This window comes from Monopterus albus, unplaced genomic scaffold, assembly GCF_001952655.1.
Source record: "Monopterus albus unplaced genomic scaffold, M_albus_1.0 scaffold250.1, whole genome shotgun sequence".
NCBI classification, from domain to species: Eukaryota; Metazoa; Chordata; class Actinopteri; order Synbranchiformes; family Synbranchidae; genus Monopterus; species Monopterus albus.
In genome coordinates this window covers 2064846-2075335 of record NW_018128130.1, presented here as the reverse complement: position 1 = coordinate 2075335, position 10490 = coordinate 2064846, and the positions used below count along the sequence as shown (strand labels likewise).

Genomic DNA, 10490 nt, shown 5'->3' with positions numbered 1-10490 from the left:
CTCTGGAACTTCCTGGTATGAAGAAGACCAAGGGGAACTACGACATGACTGGCTGACATTGCTTCCAGTAAAAGCATGACAGATAGAGCTGTTACTCTCGTGTGGGGAACAACACGCTGCAGGAGAGATGAAAACACTTCTCGCCTGGTGGGTAACAGCCTCGCTTCCATGCTAAGAGAGTCTAAGTGCACTCCCAGGTAGACAATTGTCTGGGTGGGCACCGGAGAGCTCTTTGTCCAGTTATTGCAAAAACCAGTTGTGTCAGGAGTTGCACCAGCACCGTTGTGTGATGTCTGGCACACACCATCAGAATCAGGTCATCTAAATAAAAGAGGACTCTGACTCCTGCTCTGTGTAGCGGTTCTAGCGCCGGTTCACTGCACTCAGAATAAAGTGGGGGTGCTAGTGAATACCTGAAGAGCAGCCTGATGAGTCTGAGTGCACTCCAGGGTAAGAAATAGTCTGGAAGGGCACCGGTGAGCACTTGTCCTTCTTTCTTTCCATATGGGTTTATTGCAAAAAACCAGCTGTGGAAAAGCAAAGTGTAGCCGGTTCGAATCAGCTTGTCCATCCGAACGTTCATGGACAGCTACTCTCGCCACACCGTGTAACACTCTGTCAGTGGACAAGTGTTCATACGCAGTGCACTCTGGTTAACAGCACCTGCAGCTCTGCTGTCAGTGCAGCGGAGCTCGCAGGTGGAGTCAGCACGCCACTGAAAGCAGAGGGGTGCCTGGAAAAAATGTAGGGTGTGGCCGGTTCAATCAGCTTGTCCATCTGAATGTTCATGGACAGCCACTCTTGCCACACCGCGTAACGCTCCATCAGTGGACGGGCTCGGGTTCCTATGTGGTGCACTCATGTGCATTGCCGCTAGCCACTGATGCACCCTCTCCGCCATTGCCAGACAGCTGTTCACTCTGAGCAGCCCCAGGAAAGGCGCTGTGGGAGGAAGGGTGTCGCTGTGGAGACGGCTAAGTCAAGTGCACCCAAAGGGATGAGCAGTGTGTGTGTGAGAGAGAGAGTGAACACAGAGAGCCTCTCCTTCTTTTCTGAGAACAATTGTCAGAAAAACTGCTCTCATGAGTCTGGTGGTGGCCCTGAAAAGACAGTTGTGTGTCAGAGGCAGGGTCCACAGGGGGCGTTGGCAGCGCTGCGCCCTCCGTTGTGGGGAGAACTCATAAAATGAGTGCCCCACTCAGGCTTTTGTCTTCACACTGTTAGTCGCTACACCTGCCTTGGATGTGCGTTAATAAACACGGGCCGAGAGGCGAGGAGTGACCTGGTTCAGTGAGCAGACAAGTGGCCCGCCTCCTGCCAAGAGACATCGCCTGGGAAGCAAGATAAGGAGATGCTTGGTCCCTGCGGCGGAAAATGGCAGGAAGCCGAGTTGGCCAGATGGGCAGCTCTCGCTCCGCAGTGCCGTCTGTAGGAGCCACACATTATGCCTGATGGGGGGGGGGCAGTTGGCGGGGGAGATTAATGCCCCCACGGTCTGCCGCCTTTGATGATTTCTGTCAGAAGCGCAGCAGAGCCCCGAAAGCCAGAGGTTAACTGGCGGCAGGAGCAAGCAGCTGAACCGGAGGAGGCTCACTCTGCCGGCACCCATGTCGACTAATGGATCGATGGCAGGGAGTGAATCAGTGGACCCAGGCCCACTCATGCCGAGAAATCCAGGGGGGCACTTGCCAAGGGACCGTCACCGTGTTTAGCCTATTCTAGCCTAGCTTAGCTGCTGACATTGTCAGGGCCCTGCCCTGATAGCTGCGAACGCCACCGCCCGGCACTTCTCCGCTGCGGGCAAGAGACTACCAAGGGGGACAAGCTGCCTGGGAGAGAGTGCTGGCTTGGCGTGTGAACATGTTATGAAACCCGGATCGCAGCCTGGGCACACAGTGACGGCGGTGCAGCACTGGAGTCTGGCAGTGATAAAAGAGGATGTAATTACCCATGATGTTTCTTAGACTGCTGAAGAAACAGAGGGAGCCGATCACAGGTCACAGTGGCATTTATGCCATTGCAGCGGACCTGTTTTGGGGACAGCCCAGTGCAGGGCACAGGGTGTGAAAGAATCTCTTCAGGACTGCGCAAGCGCGAGGGGTGAGCACAATAGCGACAACTCTTAGAGGGCGAAGCCTATACGAAATAGAAGCATTTTTCCTAACCATGAAAAGCAGGCAGGCCTAGGAACCAAACTAAGTGACATATTCTGTCTGCCTTTCTATTCACTGATCTTCTCTGCTCAGTAATATGGACAGCTACAGTACACCTGCTGCAGACACAGCACTGAATGAACTGAGCCAAGCTAATGTTACTAGTCATAACATCATGCCACCCTTCTCAACAATGAATCATTTATTTTTATCATATTATATATAAAATTATGAATGAACTTGTCTTTGCTTGTTCCTGCTTTTAGTTATTTATTTTGCTGAGGGATTTTTTTTTCATGGAAGGAGCAGATTTGCATCTGTTTTAAAGAAATCTTTTTCATCACTGCAAATACACACAGGCAAATTCTAAAATATTCAATTGATTAACAACAAATTTTTACATCATTGCAGTGTAATTTAATAACTGTTTGTAATAAAATATTATGACAATTTTCTTGATTTTAAGTGGAAACCCCCTTTGGGAGAAGAGTTTTAGGTGGTCACTGAGGTGAATGCTGTTTAAAGCGTAGATGGTGCCAGCAACTTTTCTGTTTAATCTGTGCTGGATATTTGTGTGAGACGTGTTGTATGCCATGGCCAGTGACTTAACATTAACTCTATAGCCACCCCTTATTTTTTCCATGTACTCCTCTGCAGCCCCTCTCAATCTGTCCTCTATCCAGTGATTATATTGCTTTGCCTTTGTTACCCCTTTGCCATTGTCAGCCTGTGTTCCTTCTCTCTGACATATTCTCTGCAGTGTAAAGCAGTTTACTAAACATCTACCATTCCAATAACAGGCTTCCTACACTCACCGAAATTGTTTTGTGTACTTTTACTTTTACAAAGAAAATCAAAAAGCCACACTAATACCTGCACAGAGATATGTAGGTGACAAAACACATTTCTTACAACATCATCAAAGTCAAAGCTCTTTATTGTCATTGTAAATTAACAATTAGATTTATTGCTGCAACTACTGCAACAGATCAAATATATAGAGTTAGGATAAAGGCAATAATAAAATAGTAAAAGAACACATTAAAACAATGTTAAGGTTTTTGGACTCGCTTCTTGTTTTCTACCTTTATTTTGACTGGTTTCTGGTTTTGTGTCACATCATAATCATAATTATCACTCAGTTTCCACCTGTCGTTTTCTCCCGGTCTTCCATATATTCTCCTCCTTTCCCTCAGTCACTTGCTGGTTCATTCTGCTCACCATGCCCTGGTTCTGTAGCCGTCTCCTGTTTGTTTCCTGCCCTGGCTACTTTTGGGCTGTTTCTCTTTGAGTTTTGGATTTACTTGTCATTAAAATTTTTGGTTTGTTTCTTCAATTTTGTTTGGGTTGTGAGTTTGAGTTTTTTTCCCTAGCTCCCTGACTGCACTGAACTGTTTTTGCCTTAGTTGATAGTTTGTCATGCTTTGTCAGGTTGAGCTCCTCGAGTTTTTCCCTGATCTCTCTGTCCAGCGTCCTTATGTTAAAATTCTAGTAAAAGCTACTCCTCAGCCTGGGTTTGCATGTCCGGGTCCTTCCTGTGCCTCAGACTTATCAGTTAAGCAATGGCAGTGCAATGCAGCAAAACAAAAAGGCACGATCAGTCACTTATTGCTCACTTGCAGTATATGAATGATGCTGCACTTTGTCCTAGTAGCAGAGCTAGCTGTCTGCTCACAAAAAACATGCCACAAATGTGCACAAATATTACTTGTTAAATGAGACAACTGCTGGTGGGAAGAAGCTGGTTTTGAATCTGTGTCCGTGCTTGAAATCAGTAGTGTTTCCTAATGTTTTAGTTTTGTTTGGCCACCTTTTCTTAGACCTATTACTTATAAACCTGTGTAGGCCAAGAAGTATATCATTTCAGTCTTCATTTTACTCTCATGGCTCTCATGTGCATAAGCAAAACTACAATTTGCAAAACTGTGTCTGGTGGGATCACAGGACAAGTTGAGGGTGGTCCTGGCATCCAGTGGAGGATGGGGACCGCCAAGCCGAGCCAGTGCGTGTCACAAAAGCCACAAAAATTGCATTAATAAACAGGAATTTAAAGAGGAACAAAAAAGCTGAAAATTATTTCATGTGTGAGTTTCCAATACCTTTAAATGTGTTCAGTTATACTAAGCTCCTTAATTTAATTTCCATCTGCAAACAGGTGGCTGAACAGGGAAACTGTGGTGATGAACTGTGATCTGCTGCAAACTGGCCCTCTGTTAATGGACAGCTCCTTATGGACTGAAGCCCTCTAAATGGAACTAAGGTAGAGGGTTAAGGAGAGGGTAGGCAGTGGTGACATGACATCAGGAGACAGAATGAACATTAAAAAATGAGGACCTAAAGTAAAGTCTGTAACTAACAGCAAGGTTAAATACAGCAAAATGTTTTTGTTCTGAAAATGACAGGGAAATACTCACTGTGCCTAGACAGAACCTTATTTGCCTATATGACATTGTGCCCAGCATGTACTGCTTACACAACCCCAAATAATAATGATGATCTCGTCTTAAAAATTAATATTTACACACACACAGTGTCACCATATTTTTTAATGAATTTTGGCAAAAACATCCCAGTGAAAAAGTTGACTCAGTGGCGTTTAGCATCTAACCAGCTCAGGTGTTGTGTAGAAGAACAGCTCCAGGTAAACCAGATCATGCAGGGTTTCACAGGTGTGGACTCAATCAGGCCCAGTGGCTTGGTGTGTCTGTTAAACAGCCAGGCTCCTTGAACAGAAAAAATAGTAGGAAACCTGTCAATATCACACAGTACAGTTCAACCGCAGCACAAACTACATCTGATCACTTTATGATGGGTTTATTGCAGCTAGGTGTACCTAAGAAAATGACAAATTAGTGTATACACATTTATTTGTTACATAGGGTCAGTACTTTCCTAAAGCTACTACTCACTGTAGTTTTTAACAAATGTTAGACATACTGTATGTGAGAAATGGTGCGTTTGTTGACAATGGATGAATCAACATGTGGCGCTCCAGGGAGTGGGCAGTAGGACAGTGTGTGTCTGTGTGCTCATGGTAATGAAGGAGCATGTCACCCAGTGCAACAGTGTGGTTCACCGATGTATTTGCAGTGGTTTCTGGACAACAGTGGTGTTCTATGGCACAGAGGAAGGAGATATACAGAATCAAGTGTTGATACACACATAATGCTTATACTGTAGGAGGTAGTGTTGGTTTGGGTCCGCACATGGGATTGTTGACTAAGAAAAATGCTTCACATTGGAAGATGTCTGAGGAAACATCCACTAGAACACAAACTGGGAGTGATCAGGACCATACACTGGGCTGAGAATATGCTTACAAGAGCAGAGGGGAAAGAGGAGCATAAACACATTGAGGAAGCACTTAAAACCTGTGGCTACCCAAACTAGGCCTTTGTCAAGAAGATCCAGTAAGAACCCCTCTACAACAGACAGAAGGAAAAAAACAAACAACACTGTCATGCCATGATGGAGTGTGTGGAAAAACTCAATACTGCATCTCGGTGCATTTAAAATACAGCAACACGTTGAGGCAGATGTTGGTCCACTCTCAGGACAAAACACCCAGACATAAGCAGAGCAATGTAATATATGCATTTTGATACAGTGAGGCATGCCAGGACAAATTTCACCACTGTGGCTATACCATGACCCGGATGACTGAGAATCTCCACAGACGTCTGGTATTACTGTGGCTATACAGAAAACCCTATGTTTATCCTAGGGTCCTGGAGGAAAAATCAGGAGACCATCCCGTAGGGAATACGACTGTGTACAACATTTAATGGCAGTCCATTCAATAACAGAGTCACGCTGTCTTTGTGGCTAAAACAAGCAAAGGCACAGTCAAGTCAAGTGTGTCATATGCACAGTGAGAAAACGTGTTTTCCCGTACAATGAAATTCTTACTTTGCCGTCCGCACGAATGCCACAATATAAATGAACCAGTCGGGGCGACTGTGGTTTAGTGGTTAGAGCAGTTGTTTCCCAACCGGAGGTTCGAATCTCAGTGCCTGCAGTCCATGTGTCGAGTGTCCTTGGGCAAGACACTGAACCCCCAAGATGGTTAAAGCCATCAGTTGAGTTGGCCCCACAGATGGCTGCCTCGGTTCTGTACTGGAAACAAATTCCTTGTGTGCAACACACTGGCCAAATAAAAGTGATTTATAAAGTAGATATGTAGGTGACACAAATATCAGGACGAGGTAATTTTTTTAATAATCAAACAAACAAAACATAACAATGGAAAAACTCTAAATCCAAATGAGAACTCAACTACATTTGGTGCACTTTTCAACACTGTTCATAGTGTCTCCTTATCTTCTGCTCTTATCTTTATAATCTTACTCATTGGTTCCTTATTTCTGCATCTGAAAATTGTTTTCAAACTAACACAATCGGGATCAAAACTGTGAGAACTGTCAGAGACTAGCTAATTACCATCTCTGATAGAGCACCATACTAAGTAAGTGATACTTAACTGAGATATTTGATAGAACTAAAAGTGCAAAGAGCAATGACAAAAATAGATCCAGTAAACACAAAGTGATTATTAATAAATCATGGAAATCAGAGCATCGCTTTGTATAGGGTGAGAGAGTGGCGTAAGAAGTGGTCCTGCGCCATACACGCCAGCAGATCCCTCAGTATCACCCGAGTCACCCTCTGAACACCCTGTCTGGGCAGCAAAGACACCTAAGACAGACACACACACACACAAAAGTAAACTTAATACTCTATAAATGTGAGAGTGTCTTAGCAATAATGTGCAGTGAGCTGGTCGTTATCATAAAATACATCCCAACACTGAGCAGGATGACAGGAGAGAAGTGAAGACCCCGATATGAACCTTCTGGTCTTATGGCAAGTTTTTGACACATACAGGCAGAAATGTACAACAGATAAAATCTTTCAAATTTGATCAATTTTTACTCTTGACTGAACATACAGTATGCAGTAACATACTAAAAAGTTGCAAAGAGCAGCCGTACAAAGACAGATATTCTGAAGAGCTTCCACTCCAAACTGCTCTGCCATCACTCCTCCATCCTTCCTGTCATCAGTGTGCACTGTGCTGAGGCAAAGGAAGCCCTGTGGCTGTGAGAGGAAGACGAGGGAGGATGAGGCAGCAGGCAGCTCCACTGGGTAATGGAGTTCAAAGGCAGTGGGGAGTGTGTGCAGTTAATAGAGCATCCTCATCTATAAGCCTCCAGCCTGAGGGGCCAGGATTTAAACACAGGGAATTAACACACTAAACTAACAATATCACACATGCTAACTGTGATGAGCTGTAGGCTTCCTGTGAGTCTCGGTATTCTATGGGAACTTTGGCGACGCTGGCCTTTAAGAATTCTTTCTATCAACATGCTGCTTTCTTTAAGTTTATATTCATTGTATTCAGTCATGTCAGTTAAGGCATTAGTTTCTCAAAATGTCATTTCAGACACACAAAGAAATAAATCCAGAGGATTCTAACAAGAAACTAACAACAAAAAATAACATGTACCTGTTCCTGCGTAGTCAGAACAGGTGCTGTCTGAACACTGAGACCTAAGAGAGCAAGAATACCAACCTGGCTTTCAGCGTGCTCCAGAGATCTCTTCTTGCGAGGACCGATGGCTGCCAGGGCGGTGAGGTTGGCCTCTCTTTGCTGCAGCTGAGCTTCTTCTATTTGTTGTAACTGAAGAGACAAGAATACAAAGACTTAGTGAAAATGTGATGGATAAACGAAGAGTAACAGCTATTCAAACATTCACTTAACAACAGTTTTAGTTAGCTATTGTAATGGTTGAAAATAAACAAGGTTCCAGAGGTAATATGTAATAGAACAGTATGTAGTTCATATTTAGATATTATTTGTAATAGTCTTGGGCTGTGTCCCCCTTGTTTAACCTATGGGTCAACATCCCGAGTGACTTCCTCCTCAGATAGGGAATGGATATACTGTAGCTGCAGCCTTATGTGAACTGTTTGTGTGCTCTGTTCAGGTTTAGAAAAAGGAAATGTGCGCTAGGTCAATGTGACCTAGAAGTTCATGTACTGAACAGCTTAGACAATGCTCGGAAGAAGGTGTGTGTGGGTAGCTGGCATGGGACCGCGTCTTCATGGCTCAGGCCATGGAGGGCTGTGTAAGTGCGAGCCAATAAAAAGCTGGGTTAGAGCAGAAAAAGAAGAGAGGATGACAATGCTACCATGACAGGGAAAGTATACTTTGTGGGGAACCCAGCCGGCTGGGGGGACACTGAATTAAGACTGACTGCTGACTAAGACTGACGGTACCTCGTGACAACAACTGACTGACTGGGCCTTGTAATCAGGACTGACTGACGCTTTTGACAATCTTCTTATTTAATACTTTATTTATGACATTGCAGGAGGAGAGTCTCTGTTCTCTGTTCCCTAACTATCAGATTGTCTATTCAACTGCTACTCTGTTCAGAATAATTGTAATATTAAATGATCACTTGAATTGGGATGGTTTGTCTGAATTAATTTAGTCGGCATCACACTCTAGCTATGACACTATTTATATATTGGCACTTACTGTAAAATGCCAAACTGTGTATATGGTTTAAGTTACAGAAGAAAAAAATCAAAATGTGAGAGTTAGATGAGAAGGTGAGTCCGCACAGTGACTACAAGGCCACAGCCAGCAGCTGGTTATCATAGCTTAGCAGCCAAAGGTGGTGCTACAAAGTATTAACTTAAGGGGGCTGAATAATTTTGCACGCCCAATTTTTCAGTTTTTTATTCAGTTTTTTATTTGTTAAAAACGTTTGAAATATCCAATAAATTTCGTTCCACTTCATGATTGTGTCCCACTTGTTGTTGATTCTTCACAAAAAATTACAGTTTTATATCTTTATGTTTGAAGCCTGAAATGTGGCAAAAGGTCGCAAAGTTCAAGGGGGCCGAATACTTTCGCAAGGCACTGTACCTCCTCCATGTTAGGACACGAGCCAATCTAAAAACTTAAAGTACAAATCAAATACATTTTCCCAGAGGTGATTTCTGTTGTATTTGTTAGATATTATCATTTGGTGTGTGTACAAGTGGTCGTATTTCTGGGGGGTTCTTTAAGTTATTTGATGATATAAAAAGGAGCGTTTCAGATGATTTGACAGATTTGAGTGCTGGCCTGATATGTCACTCCACTTCTGTCGTTACTGAGCAGAATAGGCTTGCAAAATGCTAAGATGGGAGCTGCCATATCCAAAGTATTTGGTCTCACTTTTGTATTTTGGAGAGAAGTGATGCGTGGTCCATATTTACTGTATACACAGCTACAGTTTAAACCGCACAAAAACTGACATGGACTCTGCTGGTTGTCTGGAGCAATACTCCAGCACACGACTCCTCCCTGAAACACCAAACTGATATTTTTACTCTTCAGGTGCTTACAGTAACTATTAGTTTCGATAGCTAACTCTCCACTAGACAGTGACAATGACAACTAGTCCTTTATTGTGTTTCCACAAAACACATTTCCCCATTTCACTATTGATGGGATCTAAACTGGGAGGGATCAATCAGATAAACAAAGCTTGTTCTTAGTCACTGAATACACTTTATTCACTACTCGGTTATTGGTTGGGGGGCGTAAGAGGGACCACATAATGCCAGTGCTGGCATCTCTCCACTGGCTTCCGGTGCGTTTTAGGGTTCGTTTTAAGATTCTTTTATTTGTTTATAAATCCTTAAATGGGCTGGCACCATCTTATCTGGTGGAACTTTTACGTCCGTATAACCCGTCGCGGTGCCTCAGATCAGCAGATCAGCTTCTTCTGGAGGCACCGAGGGCCAGGCGGAAAACTAGGGGGGATAGAGCCTGTGCTGTTCTCTACGAACAGTAGCTGACCCGGAGGATAATTCTGACACCTTCTGTCCTAAGACTGTAATTGCAGCTTCTGTGTCTCTTAGTGATGACATCATTAACATGAGCCACATTCTGTATACAGCTTATCTGTATTTAGACAGGATGATCTCTTCTCCTCGATTTAAGTTGTTTTGAAGGCACCTTCGGTATGTAAAAGCTATTGAAAAACGTTTAAGTTAAGTAAAGGCAATGTTTAAGTTGAAAGCGTACTCATTTATCATTACATTCTAGGATTATCAACGGGAGAAGTTAAGACACACTGTTAAGCAGTTATACGTTATTGTAGACGCTGTTTGTACACGCTAATATACGTTATTGTAGACGCTGTTTGTACATGTTAATATACGTTATTGCAGACGCTGTTTGTACATGCTAAGAGTCCATTGGTTGTCTGTGGTCTGTGGGAGACGTTATCAGTCTGTCGAGTCAAACAAGGTCTTTTGACATAAAGGGCAGAACAG

At 43.6% G+C, this 10490-nt stretch overlaps 1 protein-coding gene across 1 annotated transcript in view; it reads right to left on the bottom strand.

The window, feature by feature from the left end:
- Positions 1-6348: 6348 nt before the first annotated feature.
- LOC109972213 (transcription initiation factor TFIID subunit 4-like) overlaps positions 6349-10490 on the bottom strand; it is a 43793-nt gene continuing 39651 nt past the window's right edge. The window contains exons 16-17 of the mRNA XM_020620926.1: positions 7726-7833; positions 6349-6848 (exon numbers count right to left, since the gene is read on the bottom strand). Of these exons, the coding sequence (XP_020476582.1) occupies positions 6723-6848; positions 7726-7833 (234 nt within the window). The 3' untranslated portion in view covers positions 6349-6722. The remainder of the gene's footprint in view (positions 6849-7725; positions 7834-10490) is intronic.